This window comes from Anabas testudineus, chromosome 8 (assembly GCF_900324465.2).
Source record: "Anabas testudineus chromosome 8, fAnaTes1.2, whole genome shotgun sequence".
Classification (NCBI taxonomy): domain Eukaryota; kingdom Metazoa; phylum Chordata; class Actinopteri; order Anabantiformes; family Anabantidae; genus Anabas; species Anabas testudineus.
This window is the reverse complement of record NC_046617.1, coordinates 18,072,497-18,091,871: the sequence shown is the minus strand read 5'-3', so window position 1 is coordinate 18,091,871 and position 19,375 is coordinate 18,072,497. Positions and strand designations below refer to the sequence as shown.

Genomic DNA, 19,375 nt, shown 5'->3' with positions numbered 1-19,375 from the left:
CATGCACTCGGTTTCAAAAGATTGACACGTTTAATTATTCTGTTGACATGAATTTGATAAGGCCTTTAAATATGACGATGTGCGTCGATGTGCAGATGCTCCTCTCACCTTGTTCTTGCTCCGAACAAACAGGTCCAACACATCCTGACGGACTTGGTCGTAGTTTTTATCGAGGAACTTATAAACCTGTAACATCACAAATGATCGGACAATATGTCAGGAATCAGCAGATGGTCCTTTCTTTTTTTCCTACTTACTATAGCTTGGAAAAAAAATGTTATAAAAATATTGTGACCCCACATCTATAGATGCAATTCACTGTTGGTTTTAGTCACTATAAAAATATGTATAATTAGCTTCATTATCCTTAAAGAACTTTGGAATTAAAATGAATAATCTTTTAAGAACTAAGACTATCATCTGTTTGTGAGGTAGATGAACACCGCATTTAGTGTCAGGTTAAAAACACCATAGAGATCAACTGCTAACAGTAAGATTGACGATCAGCCAATTAAATAAGTTCTTTTGACGACCATCTAGCCAAAAGTGAGTTTTGTGACTTCACAGGAGCCAGTGAGGAGCTGTGTACCTGGTAGGTGACCTGACCAGCAAAGTGCTTGATGGTGAACTCGGGGAGGGGCATCTTTGGCTTCTGATACAGAGGGTTGCTGCCATGGTGATAGTGACACTTTTGGAGAAAAGTGTGGTCTGTCGCCTGGCAACAAATTGAATGAACAATAATTTATTCTGTTGTATAACACACGTGTCATTGTGTTCAGGGTTCAGGTTTCTGATTTCCCCACCTGTGGGAAATAGCTCTGGTCATCCAAGATCCTCAGTATCCCATGAGGTTTAGCTGCAATGAGGTTGATGCAGGGTTGGTTGTCGTTAAATTGGATGTCCTGCCAGGGGATCTGTTCCCTGCTGTACTCCTCCTGCATTTGGATCACATACAATAAAATGGTGAGCACAATGCACAAATAACTCTGTGAATAATCATTTACTACGATTTTCAGATCTAAATAAGATATTTTTATGTGTCTGAATTTGTATTTGCTTTACAGAAAAGTGTGTGTCAGCGTGTGACCATCCCTGCAGGTGTGATATGGCCTCACCTGTTCTTCCCTGAATATGATCCTGTTGAAGAAGAACTGCAGGTACTCGTTTGCATAATTAATGCAAAGCTGCTCAAAGCTGTTGAAGGCCAAATCCTGTTCCCACACACACACATACACACACACATTTTCTTAGTGATGTTGGATAATTGTGGAATCTGTGTCGAGGATAAACCTATAAGAAAAATTACCTCGAACCCATAAATGTCCAGGATGGAGATGGAGGTGACGTGTTGGCGAGGGTAAACCTGAGCGTTGATCCTCTCTGTTAACCAGTGGAAGAGCAGCGAGTACAAGATCTTGGCAACAGCATCTCTGGAGAACAAAGAATTGGGTGTGTGTGAGAAATTCAATTCAATTTTATTTGTATAGCGCTTTTTACAATTGACATTGTCACAAAGCAGCTTTACACAACCAAAGAAACTATGAAAGTTTACATGAACAGTGAATGTGTAAGAAATAAATATGGTGTGAGAAAAAAAAATCTATTAATTCTAACTTATTTAACCGAACAGCTTGTTAATGGAAAATTTAAGATCTCACTTCAATTTCTATTTAAAGAGATTATCAGAATATTATCACAGATTCATGTTGATTTATAAAAAAAAATCAGGTTACACATAAATTTATAAGTAGGAAAATATTTAAACATATCCGCTCTGTTATCATCTCACCTGGCATCAACAGCACTTTCCACAGACAGAGGAGTGGAGATCTTGTCCCTCATCGTCTCCTGTGGAGGAGACACGGAAGTTTAAAAACATGATAGTCATTATGGAACCACCACCCCGGTCTGCCAGTCCAGAGGTACTGTCCCCGATCTCCACGCGATGCTGCAAAGGCGTGTCAGCCAAGACAGCCCTACAACATCCAGAGACTTAAGGTACTCAGGGCGAATTTCATCCACCCCTGGTGCCTTGCCACCGAGGAGCTTACTGACTACCTCGGTGACTTCAACCAGGGAAATGGACGAATCAACCTCCGAGTCTCCAGCCTCTGCTTCCTCAACAGAAGCCGTGTCAACGGGGTTGAGGAGATCCTCAAAGTATTCCTTCCACCGTCCTACAACGTCCCCAGTCGAAGTCAGCAACTCCCCACCTCCACTGTAAACAGTGTTGGCGGGAAACTGCTTTCCCCTTCTGAGGCGCCGGACGGTTTGCCAGAATTTCCTTGAGGCAGACCGATAGTCCTCCTCCATGGCCTCGCCGAACTTTTCCCAGGTCCGAGTTTTTGCCTCTGCGACCGCGCGGGCTGCGGCACGTTTGGCCTGCCGATACCCATCAGCTGCATCAGGAGTCCCACAGGCCAACCAGGCCTGATAAGACTCCTTCTTCAGCTTGACGGCTTCCCTTACTTCCGGTGTCCACCACCGGGTTCGGGGATTGCCGCCACGACAGGCACCAGAGACCCTACGGCCACAGCTCCGAACAGCCGCATTGACAATGGAGGTGGAAAACATGGTCCACTCGGACTCAATGTCTCCAGACTCCCTCGGGACCTGATTGTAGCTCTCCCGGAGGTGGGAGTTGAAGACCTCTCTGACAGAGGGTTCCACCAGACGTTCCCAACAGACCCTCACAATACGTTTGGGTCTGCCAGGTCTATCCCGCTCCCTCCTCCGCCATCGGATCCAACTTACCACCAGGTGGTGATCAGTTGACAGCTCAGCCCCTCTCTTCACCCGAGTGTCCAAGACATATGGTCGGAGGTCAGATGACACAACCACAAAGTCGATCATAGACCTCCGACCTAGGGTGTCCTGGTGCCACGTGCACTGATGGACACCCTTATGCTTGAACATGGTGTTCGTTATGGACAAGCTGTGACTAGCACAGAAGTCCAATAACAAAACACCACTCGGGTTCAGATCAGGGAGGCCGTTCCTCCCAATCACGCCCCTCCAGGTATCACTGTCATTGCCCACGTGGGCGTTGAAATCCCCCAGTAGGACGACAGAGTCCCCAGTCGGAGCACCTTCCAGTACCCCTTCCAGAGACCCTATGAAAGCTGGGTACTCTACACCGCTATTTGGCCCGTAGGCACAAACAACGGTGAGAGACCTATCCCCTACCCGAAGGCGCAGGGAAACAACTCTCTCGTCCACTGGGGAAAACTCCAACACATGGCAGCTGAGCTGGGGGGCTATAAGCAAGCCCACCCCTGCCCGCCGCCTCTCACCATGGGCAACTCCAGAGTAGAAGAGAGTCCAACCTCTCTCAAGGAGTTGTGTTCCAGAGCCCAGACTGTGTGTGGAAGTGAGCCCGACTATCTCTAGCCGGTACCGCTCAACCTCCAACACAAGTTCAGGCTCCTTTCCACCCAGTGAGGTGACATTCCATGTCCCAATTGCCAGATTCTTTGTCCAGGGATTGGGTTGTCGAGGCACCTCCACACGGCTGCCACCCAATCCACACTGCACCGACCCCTTATGCGCCTTCCTGCGGGTGGTGGGCCTACGGGAAGGCGGTCCCACGTCGCTCCTTCGGGCTGCGCCCGGCCGGGTCCCGTGGGAGAGATCCCAGCCACCAGGCGCTCGTCTACGTGCCCCAACCCCAGGCCTGGCTCCAGGGTGGGGCCCCGGTGACGCCAATCCGGGCGACGTATCCGACCTTGATCTTTCGCTTGTCATAAGGGGTTTATGAACTGCTCTTAGTCTGGCCCGTCGCCTAGGACCTGTTTGCCTTGGGAGACCCTACCAGGGGCTTAAGCCCCCGGCAACATAGCTCCTAGGGTCATTCGAGCACGCAAACCCCTCCACCACAGTAAGGTGGCAGTTCAGGGAGGGGCTCTTTTTAAAAAGGGGGACCGGAGGGTGTGTTCCAACTATAGGGGGATCACACTCCTCAGCCTCCCTGGGAAAGTCTATTCCAGAGTGCTGGAGAGGAGAGTTAGGCCGCTAGTCGAACCTCGGATCCAGGAGGAACAATGCGGTTTTCGTCCTGGCCGTGGAACACTGGACCAGCTCCATACTCTCGCTAGGGTGCTCGAGGGTTCATGGGAGTTCGCCCATCCAGTCTACATGTGTTTTGTAGACCTGGAGAAGGCGTTTGACCGTGTCCCTCGTGGCATCCTGTGGGGGGTACTCCGGGAATACGGGATTCGGGACCCTTTGTTAAGGGCCATTCGGTCCTTGTATGACCGGAGTAGGAGCTTGGTTCGCATTGCCGGTAGTAAGTCAGACTTGTTCCCGGTGCATGTTGGACTCCGACAGGGCTGCCCTTTGTCACCGATCCTGTTCATTACCTTTATGGACAGGATTTCTAGGCGCAGCCAGGGGTCGGAGGGAATCCGGTTTGGGAATCACAGGATTTCATCTCTGCTTTTTGCAGATGATGTTGTCCTGTTGGCTTCATCAGACCGGGACCTCCAGCAGGCACTGGGGCGGTTTGCAGCCGAGTGTGAAGGGGCTGGGATGAGAATTAGCACCTCCAAGTCCGAGGCCATGGTTCTCAACCGGAAAAAGGTGGCTTGCACCCTCCAGGTTGGGGGGGAGATCCTCCCTCAAGTGGAGGAGTTTAAGTATCTTGGGGTCTTGTTCACGAGTGAGGGAAATAGGGAGCGTGAGATTGACAGACGGATTGGTGCATCGGCAGCAGTAATGCGGTCGGTGTACCGGTCCGTCGTGGTGAAAAAGGAGCTGAGCCGAAAGGCAAAGCTCTCGATTTACCGGTCAGTCTACGTTCCTACCCTCACCTATGGTCATGAGCTCTGGGTCATGACCGAAAGGACAAGGTCGCGGATACAAGCGGCCGAAATGAGTTTCCTCCGCAGAGTGGCTGGGCGCACCCTTAGAGATAGGGTGAGGAGCTCAGACACCCGGGAGGAGCTCGGAGTAGAGCCGCTGCTCCTCTGCATCGAGAGGGGCCAGTTGAGGTGGCTTGGGCATCTGTTTCGGATGCCCCCGGGACGCCTCGTAGGGGAGGTTTTCCGGTCCTGTCCCACCGGGAGGAGGCCCCGGGGAAGACCCAGGACACGCTGGAGGGACTATGTCTCTCGGCTGGCCTGGGAACGCCTCGGTGTCCCCCCGGAAGAGCTGGAGGAGGTGTCTAGGGAGAGGGAAGTCTGGGCATCTCTGCTAAAGCTGCTCCCCCCGCGACCCGGCCCCGGATAAGCGGAAGAAAATGAATGAATGAATGAATGAAATGAATGAATGATAGTCATTATGGAAACATGTTTAATCGGAAAAGGGGCCGAACAGTGGCAGAGTGGTTAACTAGAAGGATTCTGGAATCCAGGCCTATCTGTGCAGAGCTAGAATATCCCCCACATGCTTGCTTAAGTTTAGTTTCCTCAGGTTTCCTCTCACCATCCGGAGACGCTAAATTGCCCTCAAGTAAGAAAAAGAAGAAACTAATTTAGCATCAATGTAATTTACCACAGACTGCTTACGCTCTTCATCACTACTTGCTTCCTTTCATTATTTCTCCCCCTCCCATCCTTCTCTTTCTTCTACTCTCTTATGCATTGACGTAAGTGTCCGGGACTCAGGATCCGATCAGATAAAGTCTGTTTTGTGACTTGAGACCTTTCTTTCTTAAATGCACTCGATCATCAGAAACACACAAACACACACCACATCCTTCATCCCGTCAGAGGAAGTCACTCAGCACAACTGAATCCTCTCCTGTTACATAGGAACATACCGACTTTGTAATCAGGTAATTCAATTATACAAAAGGTTGCTTGCATACTATATAAGAGCTTGCGCGTGTGAAAGACATGGTGTAAGATCTACTTTAAATGTACTCCTCTAGTTACAGCATCACAAGACCGTCAGGACAAGAGGATCTGCTACTGCTAATTTTATTTCACTGGAGAGTAAAACTGGTTGTTGCACAGTTCGAGACTGACATATGTAAAAATGGGGATCCTGGACAACTGAAAAAGGATTTTCAGTCTTTCAGCTGCTGACGGAGATGAAGAAACATGAGAAATACCGTGGATACATTTGAATAAACCTTTATGACTAAGCAGCTGTTTTTTCATCTAGCTTTGGTGAATGAAGTCATGTTTTTGAGGGATTTGTTTTTTGTTTTACAGGATTCATCTCTCAACCTGGAATGGATTCAGTGTCTTTTTTGTTCAGTGACGCTATGGCAAATAACAAACAAGGACGAATCTGTGTCATGGCTACTGTATTGGTGATTACAGAGGATAAAGGCTGACTGAAGAGGCGATGTAGCTCAATGACGGCAAAGCAGCAACAAAATAGAGAATGACATCTTTTCTTACTGATTTAATATACGTTAGGTAACTAAGATCAGTGAAAGCAGATATACATAAAATGTGTTTTTAAATGAGCTCAACAAACATCTGCTTTTGGCTAGGAGCACCCTTAAGGACTTTTAGATCAAATTTAAGAACAACAAATAGGTCCTGTTCCTTTTTTTATTTTTGCATGTGTGTTGAGGGGAGCAGCCTTGTAGATAAATGGATCAGGAAAAATCATCATATGAAGAAAGATTCCCTTTTTCAATAAGAATACTGATGGCTGGGAGTCAACAGATGCCTATGAATGTATGTGTGCAAAAATGTATTATTTGTTTACATGATGTAAATCTGATTGTAGACTGTAAGATAGAGGTAAATCTTATTATTGGCCACAGTTTCTGTAACATTATTCTGTTACCACATGGAAACTTGAGTCTGGGATCTTAAAGTTCTGCACCACATGAGATCAAATTTGATTTGAGATTTGAGGAGGAGCAGAGTGAAAGGTAGATGAATTTACACTGAAAAGCTCATTATCTTTACTTTATTGAAAGTAAGTGATGTAAAAGTCCACTTCTTATAAACTGTATGGAAGGTTTAGCTCACTAAGAGTAGAGAAAAGCTTAGCAGTGTTATGAAATCAATCATAACGGAAAAAGTCAGGAGGAGATGACACACACACATCAGTGATAGCACTACTTCTTCCGTTTTCTTCCAGTCTGTGGCTGTGTTTCTTTTGCACCACTTAGGGTGATGCAACTCTTCACCTCTCATTTTCTAAACAGATATTGTACATTAATACTAACAAGACTGTAAAGAATCAGAAATGTTTTAATACTGACTGTGACTTTGTAGGTGATGGCTTTCTGTAGACCCTCTGGTGAGATCTGCAGCAGCTCTGCCACCACTCGGATCTCCTGAGCGCTCACCACTGACGCCACCTCTTGGCCATCAGACTGTAGTGTAGCAGTGAAACAATACAGCTGTTTAAAGTCATTTTCAAATGAAGTACACAAATTATTTTATTTATTATATTTTCATTTGCCTAAGTTTATTTTAGATTTTTAATTCATTATTTTTAACTTAACAGAAGGCCAAGAAATCATTAATAACTCAAATTTACTCCTAAAAACACATTATATGAAACATTAACATGACTCGACAATAACCTCTCTAAATATGTAAGTCGAGTCCACATGTGTCTTATAAAAGTTCCTGCAGAAAAATCATCAACAGTAATTTTAACTTCTTCCAAATGAATCCTCTACTTAGTGGCAATAAAAAAGCTAATCTTGGGAGCTACACATGAGTGAGACCAAACCTTTAATTAAATTATTGTATGAACTGCTCTTCAGAAAGTCAATAATAATAACAAACATAGCTGTGTGTCTAAATAGATAAAAGTAAAAGTACCTCATATTTCTGAAAGTAGACATTGCCCAGGTGTAGTATTGAGGAAAGAACTCTGAAGATGGCCGACTGGTCGTCAGGTGTGAAGTGAAGGATCTCCATGGCAGCAAGGAGACGCCGAAAGTCTTCTCTATCACTCTTTCCTTTTATTCCACAATCTCCTCCCTGTGCAGAGAGAGAAACAGCTCATCAGTGAGACCGGATACAGGATTCCTCTTGATCTGAGCGACCCTGCCGCACAGTTACATTCCTGAAAAGTCCTTAGTCTTCTACCTGGTTGAGATAATAGTAGGTCTCAGCATCTTGTAAATAGAAAGCTTGCTTCTGCTGTGAGGGAAGTCCTGCCAGCATCTCATAGAAGATGTGATAGTTTCTCTCATCTTTGGCCTGGAGTGGAAACATACATTTCACTAAACAGAAATCTATAAAACGTCTTGTCCGTCTTGTTTAATTATTGTTGTTGTTTAAATGTGTCACCTGGAAGACAATGCGGGACTTTTCCAGAAGATACTGAGAGGTTATGGCACCGCTGATCACACCGCTGGAGAGAAACAGCAGAGAGAAGAAAGTGAAGAGGGGAAGGGAACAAACACAAATAGAATTATATTACAGAGCAGATGGAATGTGATGGAAACAGACACTAGAACTTTTATTTATTCATACTCACTCCTCCAGAAAGACCTCTATGTATTTCCCAAAGCGACTGGAATTATCGTTCCGCACAGTTTTGGCATTCCCAAAAGACTCCAGCAGAGGAGCTGCCTCAAGTATCTACCAAGAATTTAAATGTACTATTTCAGGAGGAGGCAATAAACACACTGAAAACATGGAGTATGACAAAAACTATGCTAAGCTAAAGTAATACAGCACAATACAAACCACAAGTCGTTTCCATGTTAAATAATGTAAAGGTTAGGAGCAAAGCTCAACGTGAACATGAACCTTTTTAGTCTCAAGGCTAGAGGAACTGTTGCATGAAGAGGCCTTTTTTATTATATAAACACATAATCTTGTAGTAATGAAGCAGATGAATAAGAAAGATAAAACTTAAATTAAGCATAACATGGCCAAGACAGGTTTTCTAAGACAAATGTAAATAAAAATCACCAGACAAGCACACCATCTCTGAAGGAATAGGATCATACACCACAGCAAAACACTGCAACCTGTTCTTTTTATGGTCATATGTGAACATGAGCAAATTCTTAAGCACAAGTCATGCAGAGAACCCCACTACCTCAATCTGCACTCAGAAAGAACCAGCACAGGTACAGACAGAAAAAAGAGGAAAAGATGTATTAGTTAGCCTTCAATGGAGGAATATATGTATGTCCACATCTGTTGGAAGCAGTTTATGAATGTAAAGAAGTGGATTCATACCTGCTGTGCAATATTGGACTTGTGATGTATTGCTGCTAGGTAGCGAAGGACTAGTTTGGTGGCCTCAGTTTTCCCAGAACCACTCTCCCCACTGAAACAAAATAAAACATATTCACTAAACAGAGACAACAACCACTTAACACAACATTGCTCAACTAAAGAGGTTTTATTTGCACGACGAATATGCAAATAAGTAGTGAGAAAATGTAAAATATCTGTTGTTTGACCCTTACCCTCACCTCCCTGATGCTGCTCGTGGAGTGTGTGAGCTAACCGTGTAAGCAACATGAGACCCGGCTAAACTTCCAGGACTACACTTTTGCGTTAAACCACCTGAAACGCTCTTACAGACACATCCTGTGCGGCCAACAGCTTAACGCTAAATGCCACCATTATGTAAGTTAGGCCAAAAGGGGGCAGAGGCGTGTGTGTGTGTGTGTGTGTGTGTGTGTGTGTGTGTGTGTGTGTGTGTGTGTTTGTGTGTTTGTGTGTGTGTGTGTGTGTGTTTGTGTGTGTGTGTGTGTGTGTGTGTGTTTGTGTGTGTGTGTGTGGGGACGTCTTGACCACATTCCAGCATAAGGTTTCAAGGTTTCAGCATAAGCGCCAGTTAGCTAAAAACTGGGCTATTACTGGTCACTGTACACCAGACCTCAGTTACCCCTTAACACGCACACACTCACACACACACAGTCCAAACACGTGCACTCGGACACAAACACTCCTCTGAAAGATAATCTGCTCCTTACCTAGACCTGGCTGGGCTTTCCTTACAGGTGTCTCCTTCCGAAAACAGGTAAAGTGTTCCAGGTGTGTCTAAGTGTGCACATTTGTGTATTTCACGTGACTGCTTCTGGCCATGTATGTACACACACCTAGGTAAATGTACAAGTTATGTGTGTATATTTTCTGATCTGTGGGCAGCAGCAGCTGATTTACCTACCATCTCTAAATGTAAGTTTATTAGTGTGTGTGTGTGTGTGTGTGTGTGTGTGTGTGTGTGTGTGTGTGTGTGTGTGTGTGTGTGTGTGTGTGTGTGTGTGTGTGTGTGTGTGTGTGTGGAGGAGATCGGTTTTGACCAGGAGAGAGGCATCTGTGACTGACAGACTGACAGACTGACAGACGGAGCGTTAGAGGAGTGAGGGATGGCTTTGGCTCTGTCTTCAGTTTACTGGCCAGTAAACCACAGACAGACACTCATGAATTTACAAACACTAATCCAATGGAAACTCACTGTCCAAGAAACTTCACAGACATTGTTAAACCTTTACAAAACCACAGACTAATGATACTACAAAATTAATATAATACAAGTGAACAACACAAGATCCTCCTGTCATCCATCCTTTCTCTCTCCTTTAAATTTCTTCTTTCTGAACCAGTTTTATACACATATTTCTTACGGACTTTGTGGGCATAGCTTTACTTTTTTGGAAATATAATATATATCTCTCTGATCTACAGGTGCATGGAAATCATTAAAATGACAGATAAGAGAGGACTTTAGTGTTATAGATTCAGCTTCTTACCTGATTATTATCACCTGGTTGTGTTTGGCATCCATCATTTTGGAATAAGCTGCGTTTGCAATGGCAAACAAATGTCTGAAAGAGAAAAGGTTACATTAAGCTATCAGACATCTAAATAGATGGCAGCAATGGACTTATATACTGTAGTAGTCATATTCTTACTACCTTCTTTGTTTTTTTTCTAAACATCAATTTTACTTTCCTATCTTTTTTAATATTTCTTTCTTTGTTTCTTTACTCATAACATGTACCAATTCTAGCATTATTTTTATTTATTATTGTCTCCACAATTTGATAGTGAACATGACTTACGGAGGGTTTTCTCCCAGAGCATGACCCTTGTATAGCAGCACCATGTCTGTCCCATAGATGTTGTACATCTTATAGGGGTTCACAGATACCAGAATACTACCTATGCAAGTCTTGAAAAAACAAGATAAGAAAAGAAAGAGATAAAGATATGACAGAAAAAAACAAACAAACTCTTTTGATTTAAGATAGGTGAATGTATGTGTTTGATTGGAGGACTGTTCGGGGACATACATAGATGAGCTCCCTCTCAAACCGTCTCCTTATGTTCAGCAGAACAGCCTCTTCATGCATTTCACTGGACAAAAGCAGTAACACAAATTGAATTCAAATCTGGCTTTTTTTAATTCTGTAGTCATACCTAGAACACACACTACATACACTAGAAAGCACATTTCAGTTTCTCAGTCATCAAATATAGTTTAAAAAAATGATAAACGCCATTAGCCTTGGAATATTTTGTGTTTCACTTGTCATTTTACATCTTGAGAGCAAACCCAGATGTGTGTGATATTTTACTCACTCTAGTTGTGTCATATCTTCCACTCCATCTTCCTCTCTTTGGTCCCGGTGACCCATGTTAGGCAGGCTTCTGATTGAGTACATCTAAATCACACACATAAATACTGTGTCAGATATGGGTACACAATTACCTCAATAGATTCATGTATATATTTATGCACACATTCACTTACAATGAAATGATCATTCTCTCTTTTTTAATGATTTAAAATCTATTGTTTACAACAAGAGCACTTGTTTGCCTGCAGCTCATTAAAGAAATTCCTAAAACAGCCTGTACTTTTTAAAGACCATGAACACATCTTTGCAACTGTATAACTTTAGTTACTGTGGATACTTAAGGAGTGCAATGTCATATAACAGAAGTACATTTACCTTGTCAAACCAGTGACCCTGTGGTTCCCCCTCCCTGCTAAGATTCCACTCTCCTTGTTCATGTCCCACATGAACCCCTTCCATAGTAAGACTGTTGGGGTCCAGCACTTCCCCATCTTTATACATGGACCACTTATTCAGGTTCTGCACTGTTCCATGTGGTAGAACTCTCTCTGCACCCCACACATCCACATCTTCTTGCAGCCCCAACCCTTCAACTCCAGGGCCCTGTGCCCAGTGCTGTTCAGGGCCAGGTCCTTGGACCTGGGGTGACACCACTGCATATGAGGATGGTAGGCGAAAAGAAGCCCCCCGGAGGTGAGGATTCTGCAGTGCACCAGAGAGGTTCAGTGTGCGAGGTTCTGGAGTTCTAGGGGCACCAAGTCGTGTCATAATATTACCATCAGGGAGACGGTACTTTGCCCCACGAAGGTTTGGGTTCTTTGATAAAGCATTAGATAGGTCAAGGGCTTTAGATGCATTAGCAGGCTGAGGCCTCGTCATAAGAGTTCCATCTGGTAAACGGTAGGTGGCAGATCGGAGGTTCTGGTTGCGGAGAGCATTAGAGAGGTCAAGGAATCGTGGATCAGAGGTACTAGCAGATCCAGGCTGCCTCAAAACTGATGTGTTTGTAAGTTTGTAGGAAGCACCACGCAGGCTGGTGTTTAGCAATGCACCAGAAAGGAGAGGAGCCGAGGAGGTAGAAGAGGAAGGTTGCTGTTGATTCCTTGAAAACAGTGATGATCCTTCAGGGAGTTGGAATTTTGCCTTACGCAGGTTAGCATTCATCAGAGCGCTAGAAAGACCCGGTGATGATAATGTACTTTCAACATTCTGTGTTTCATCTCCTGTACGTGCTAGAATTGAACCATCTGGCAACCGATAAGAGGCCTTACGGACATTGGCATTGAGAAGAGCAGAGGAAAGAATAGGAGAGGAAGCTGTGATAGGCTCAGCTACTGGCTCATTTCTTGTAACTAAAGTTCCATCTGGTAACTTGTATGTTGCTTTACGTACATTGGGGTTTAAAAGTGCAGAGGAAAGCATGGGTGAGGAAGGGGAGGGTGCAGGTGTGGGCTCTGTCCTGGTAACAAGAGTGCCATCAGGCAAACGATACGTGGCCTGTCGTAAATTAGGATTGAGCAAAGCAGAAGACAGCACAGGTGAGGAGAGGGATGATGGACCTGAGAAAGGTTCAGCAGGTTCAGTTCTCGTAACCAGTGAGCCATCAGGCAGTCGATAGGTGGCCTGACGTAGGCTTGGGTTTTGGAGAGCACTGGAGAGCATCAAGGCCCTCTGACCACTAGCGCCACCTCCACCATTAGTGGTAACTGGAGGCTCCACCTGCCCACTTGGAAACCTAAACATGGAACCCTGGATTTGAGAAGTCTGGAGTGCCCCTGAAAAAAGTGGGGAGGTACCTCTTATAGAGGAGTGGACAGTGGGCATAGGATGGCCTTCAGGCTGAAGAGGTGAGAGGACAGTTGTAAAAAGGTTAGCATTGCGTTGGAGAGGAGATGCATAGGAGGCGCTGTGCAAACGTGAGCTGTTCATCAAAGCACTGGAAAGACCAGGAGTGGAATATGGAGCCATGGCCTCCTGGCTCATGTGCATATCAGATAACATCTCACCCTGCCCTGCAGGTACGGGGGAAGTGCCTCTCTGTAAGGGCGAGGTGTTGCTGATATTCTGCAGATAAGGGTTCTGGAGTGTTCGTCCTAAATGAGGTGATAATGGTGCAGACTGAGGGAGGTTTGGGGTACGCATGTCGCGCAGTGTTTGAGGTGAAGTTGGCCTCTGTAAAGGAGAAGAGTAAGCAATGTTGGGGTAAGACATAGAGGAAGGAAGAGAAGGGGGTTGAAAGGGAGGACCTACATGAGAGTTGGGTAAAGCATTGGTAAGCATTGGGTATGGGCCTGGCTCCATCATTGTGTAATCATGCTGGGTGATAGTCTGAGATGGTGGAAGAGCACCAGGAGGAAGACTTGGGAATGGTCCTGGAGGTCGAAAAGTTGTTGGCCCTACAGTCAGGGGACTCATAGCCCTGTTGGGTAATGGGGAGGGTGGATGAGATAGATGGTGCATGGGAGAGGCTGCCCGAGAGGGCAGAGGAGATGGACGCTGTAGGGGTTGTGGAGATTGAGGCCTACTTTGCAGCCTTCGCACTGATGGTTGGGGAGAAAGAGGACCACTCTGTTTCAAAGAAGGCTGAGGTGAAAAAGGGGGCACTGCATGGGGTGCTCTGAATGACTGCCTTGACTGAAGAGAGGGTTGGTTTCTGGGCATACGGACTAGAGGCTGTCCTCTACCTACTGGTCTGTGGAAGCCTCCTTGGGGAGTACCAATTCGCTTTGACTCTCTTAATCCTGTAGGCCGGGAGCCTGTTCTAGCTAACATAGGTGTGCCAGCTACACTGCCCATCTGTCCTGTGGGAGAGGCTGGGCCACTATGGATAGAGGACCTGAACGGGGCTACATGCTGAGTGACAGGGGGTCCATGTCTGCTGCGTCTGTGTGAGTAAGGGTTAGCTGGGGAGGGTTTCACAGCCCTCATGGGTACATGATTACGACCCATTGCACTTCCTCTCATCCTGCGAGTAGAGGTGCGGGTGGGGAGGGGACGACTAGTAATACGTGATGGGGAAGGAGAAGGAGGACGATGAGGTGAGGCGGGGCGAAAGCTATGTAGTGGGGACTTAGATCTCTCAAGTAAAGAGGGACTCCGTCTTTGTGGGGATGGTAAGGGAGGAGACGGAGGAACGCCTTATCATGGATGTTTGTTTTCTACCTTTCAACACATTTGGTCTGGTAGAGGGCAGAGGCACTGCATTTGGAGGGGGTTGCTTTCTGAAAGAGAGTCTTGGGGAAGGTGGTGGGCTTTGTCTTCTCCTCAGAGATCCCCGTGGTGAAGCTAGGGGACTTGAAAGTGGAGACTGGCGTTGAACAGTTGATGGAGCTCTACGCAAGCCAATTCCCCTCCTCCCTCTGTTCACGGATGGCTGAGCTCTAACTGACATCCCTCTTCTGTTCTGAAGCGGAGAAGCAGGTGGGCTGGGTGGTCTCCACCTGCCACCTGGGGAACTTGGTCTTTGACCCACCATTGAAGCCCGGTGAGCAAGCCCTCTCCTATGTAAGTGAGGGGAGAATTGGGGATCAGGCTGGATACCTGTTTGGATGTCCATGTGATGTGGTGAGAGGCGAGGAGATGGAGGTGCCATTGTCCTTACAGATCCTGGCCTTATTGAAAGTTGTGGAGATGGAAGGGGACTCATTCGTCGCACAGGCCTAGGTGAGGCCACTGGCGAATGAAGTGGTGAATGCATCAGTGGAGGCATTGGTGGCTGTATTGGTGGGACTATTGGTGAGATTTGCCCCATCTGAAACATTTGGGGGTCTTGAGGTAAAGATGGTTGGTACACTTGGGAGGTCAGTTGTGATGGTAGAAGAGATGGGGACAAATAAATGGGAGATACGGGGAGAGAAGGGTGTATAGCTTGAGGGAGAGGGATGTTTTCCTGTTGAATGGTCATAGCTCTTGACAAGGGAGTTTGACCAGGAAGAAAGGAGCTTTGTTGCTGATTCATGACAGTTTGATATTGGGGTTGTGGAGTAAGGTATGTGGGGAGGGGTTGCTCATATTCTATATCTGACATCATTTCCAGGTTGTTAAGGGCAAGAGCTGGGGAGGGAGGGAAAAAAACTGGAGATGAGGGACGAGAATAAAGAGGAGGGGGTGGCAATGTTTCAACCTCTATTCTGTCTTTTCCAAAAAGCCTAACCTGGGGCCTGGGGACCCTGAACTGCTCTGCTGAAAATGGCTCAACTAGAGGGTAAGATAGTTGCTCCTGTCCATATAGCTCTCCAATATTAGCGGGAGTTAGCCCAGTATCTGCGTAGAAGGGCTGCTGATAGGGGTTATAAGTAGCAACAGGGTCTGCATAACCCAGCATTGGGTCATTATATAGGCCAGGAACAACATTGTAACCACCATTTGTCATCCCATATGGATCTGACATTGCACCGTTATAACCCATATAAGGGTCAAAGTAATCTCCTAGCTCATATTGGTCATAGAAACCATCCACTGCATCATCATAGTAACCATATCTCTCTGGCTCTATTGCATATAGCAAACCATCTTCTCCATAGAAATACTCCATCCCTTCATCGCCGTAGTAATCCTCATACTCATCATCATAATAGCCATAAGGGTAACTGTAGTAATCCATGTCATCATCATAGTACAACTCATCATCATCATAATAAAAGTTTCCCTCATCATCGTAGTAACCATATTCATCTTCCCACTCTTCATCATCATCATAGTAATCCATTTCCTCTCCGTAAGGGTCATACGGATCATAGGATTGTGTCAGGAAGCCTCTAGATCTCTGTCTGTCATGGTAGTCTACCTCATATCCATATTCGTCATCATCATATTCATAGGCATCATCGTAGTAAAATGTCTGCCTTCCTCTAGTGTCCCTGTTAGCAAATGACAGACGCTTTCGCCCTCGTCCTCTTGCTCGTGCCCCGAGACGACCTTGACCCTTACTAGTCAGGAATCTCCCCGTCAGCCAGTTTGTTGCTGCAGCCATCCTTCCTAACATCCATGCTTTATTCTTAAAGACAGGTCCCGCCTTCTTTTTCCCAAACATACCTTTAAATTTCCCTCCCAGTCCCTTTGCCTCTGCTGCCATGTTGCCCTTGCCTCCCAAACCAGATAAATTTATTGTCTTTTTTGATGGTGTAGTTTCTTTTTCAGTGTCATTTTTTTTATTAAATAAGCTGAAGCCAGACAGACCTGGCTTTTTATCGGCAGCAGACGATTTAGCCCCAAATCCAGCAAAAAGCTTACTGCCACCTAGAAGTGGTTTACCACCAGCAGCAGGTTTCTTCTTCTTGGAAAGTCGTAGGAAGAGGCGGGAGGTGGTTTTAAGGTTTCGCTTTGGTTTTGCTTTCTCTGGCTGCTGTTGTTTAGAGGGGAAGCTGAAAGGAGAGGCCTTCCCTGTGATGCCTGTGAGGGCTTTAGAAGCTCCTTTGAGATGTGATTTGACATCTGGTGTCCTCTCTGCTTTTGCTGGAGCTATGGTTTTCTTTTGCCCTTCTGCAGCAAAGCTCATCATGGCCTTGGACGCACCTTTGATGTGGACATCACTCATCTTTTTCAGGTTAACTGCACCCATCCCTTTCTTCTGTGGCTTCTCCTTCTCTACCTCCTCATCATCATCGTCAGATGCAGCTGACTGTTTAGCAGGAGGCTTAAAACCCTTCACAGCCATGGCCTTGGATGCACCTTTTAGAGCTGCCTTTCCTTTCCCTTTTCCCTGCTGTGGTGGCTTCTTTGTGACTACTTCTTCCTCGCTTTCCTCATCCTCCTCTTCCTCAGACTTCACCTCTTCTTCTTCTTCCTCTGACCCTTCTGACTCACTGACAGGTTTCTTTCCCTTTCCTTTCTTCCCATCATCCTTCCCCTTCCCCTTAGCTGGTGGTTCCTCTGCTTTCTTTCCCCCTTTCTTGTCATCTTTACCTCCCTTCTTATCATCCTTTCCTCCTTTCTTTGGTTCCTCAGACTTGCCTTTTTTGGCAGCTGATTTTGAATCACCTTTTTTAGGTGCCATGATGTTTTCTAATTCAAATCATTCTGAAGAGAATTTGAATTTTCCAAAATGTTTTTTAAAAAGTCAGTATCAAGGTCAATGTTTAAATAAAATTTTCAGTCCTGTCCTCCATTCACTTCCAATTGTTTTCATGTTTTCTCTCCTTTATCCTCGATCTGATCCATTCCTGTGACACTCCAGAAACACACAGTGTGGCACACTCTGTCCCAAGTCAGTTGTTCTATAATGCACACTGAGACAAACGCAAACCAAAGTCTTTCAAAACACGATCTAGTAATGGAGTCGGAATCTCAGCCATCAGTGCTCACTCGCATTACAGTACGTCTTCAATCCTCAGCAAAAGTGCCGTTGTCTGTCTGTGTGTAAAATGAGGTGGAAAACTGTGCGGAAGTGTTAAATTTAAAATAGCAGGGGCTTATTAAGTTTAAAATGTCACATATGATGAATTTCTCTTACTAGTTACAGTGTCTCTCAGTTTCACTGTCTTCTTACCCCTGGCTGAGTTTCACTGAAATCCTACAGACATATCCGATAGACAAACTTCCTGTAAACTCCTGGTCTTGTTCCTCTTTTTAGGTTTTTAAGTAACTTCCCAGGGTCACACAATGAATAAAAAACCCTGCTATCCCAGTGACAGAGTCTGTGTAGTCCTTTGTGTGTCTCCCATTGTTAGTGCATCCTGTGAGTCCGGCAGTGAATCCTCATCTTGGCTGCTGCACCAACTTTGGCAGGATGTCCCCCCAACAAGGAGAGCCGATGTGCATGCATAAGTGTGAGTCTCAGCCTTCAGGGGTGTCCTCCTCTTTGTCTGAGTGTGAGTGTGTATGTGTGTTGCATTTGTGATTGTATCCTCCCACATCCACGTCAGCTTGCCTTTGTGACCTTCTCCAACCTTCTGCATCTCTCTCTGGTTACTTCATCTATTCTTCGGTTTGCTTCAGCTTGAGGCCTCGTGACATCCCCAGCGCATGTGCACACACATATGACTATATGTATTGTATGTCTGTTTGTGCATGTGCATCAGAGTGAGTGCATCCCCAGTTATAGTTGCAAAGGGCACCTTAATGTAACGACTCTACTGCCTTGGGGTAACCCTATCTGCTGGCTCCTGTATGAATAATGCAGGCTAGCTGAGCTGTTGCTAAACTGTGTCTGAGAGGCAAAGCCACACAGAGCCAAAACACACACACATACACACCACTAGCACTGGCATGAACCACAGCTGAGTGATGCAACAGTAAATGCAACATATGTACATGCCTACAGTGTGTACACATGAACATTAATTCAAAAAGAGTGTTTACAGTTGAGGTCACTGTAGTCTTACAGTAGACAAAGAATATATTTAAAATGAATAATTGCTCATTGAACCTGTTGCACTCCAGCTAACAAAGGTTATATATTAAATATATTAGAACCTAATTTAGACTTCAAAAAAGCAAAGAAAGAACAAATGTTTTCATGGTATTTTCTTAATGTTGACAGGTTTAAGGGGCTGTAAAAGTTCAGTCTTTGTAATGATCCTAGTGGCCATCATTCATACAATTTTTCAAAGTATTATTACTAATAGCTGTTATCTGAGATGCATTATAATGAATTAATATTAATGTTGTTATCTATTTTTCTTTTCACACTAAAAAATACACGCACATCTCTGCACATTAAAACATCAGTTGTAATATGTAGTTACCAGATTGAGGTGTGATTAGATATGTGAATGATGTATTGATGATTGTCTAATATTAATTCATTGATGACGGGTTGATATTCCAGGAGGTCATTTCAGTGGCACATTAATGTTTAATGACTGCCCTGTGTTCTGCCTACGCAGCATGGATAAAACATTCATCATTGAAGGCTCTAAATATATCCCAAAGGGTCAATGCTGACCTGCTTCCCAAACAAGA

The 19,375-nt window shown here is 45.2% G+C and overlaps 1 protein-coding gene across 1 annotated transcript in view; it reads right to left on the bottom strand.

Moving 5' to 3' along the window:
* myo15aa (myosin XVAa) overlaps nucleotides 1–19,375 on the bottom strand; it is a 43,864-nt gene that overhangs the window by 18,581 nt on the left and 5,908 nt on the right. The window contains exons 3-18 of the mRNA XM_026354822.1: nucleotides 11,475–11,557; nucleotides 11,186–11,249; nucleotides 10,955–11,064; nucleotides 10,643–10,717; nucleotides 9,117–9,207; nucleotides 8,404–8,507; nucleotides 8,214–8,277; nucleotides 8,010–8,123; nucleotides 7,740–7,901; nucleotides 7,169–7,282; nucleotides 1,790–1,848; nucleotides 1,307–1,430; nucleotides 1,116–1,211; nucleotides 804–935; nucleotides 590–715; nucleotides 109–186 (exon numbers count right to left, since the gene is read on the bottom strand). Coding sequence (XP_026210607.1) covers nucleotides 109–186; nucleotides 590–715; nucleotides 804–935; nucleotides 1,116–1,211; nucleotides 1,307–1,430; nucleotides 1,790–1,848; nucleotides 7,169–7,282; nucleotides 7,740–7,901; nucleotides 8,010–8,123; nucleotides 8,214–8,277; nucleotides 8,404–8,507; nucleotides 9,117–9,207; nucleotides 10,643–10,717; nucleotides 10,955–11,064; nucleotides 11,186–11,249; nucleotides 11,475–11,557 — 1,596 coding nt within the window. The remainder of the gene's footprint in view (nucleotides 1–108; nucleotides 187–589; nucleotides 716–803; nucleotides 936–1,115; nucleotides 1,212–1,306; nucleotides 1,431–1,789; nucleotides 1,849–7,168; nucleotides 7,283–7,739; nucleotides 7,902–8,009; nucleotides 8,124–8,213; nucleotides 8,278–8,403; nucleotides 8,508–9,116; nucleotides 9,208–10,642; nucleotides 10,718–10,954; nucleotides 11,065–11,185; nucleotides 11,250–11,474; nucleotides 11,558–19,375) is intronic.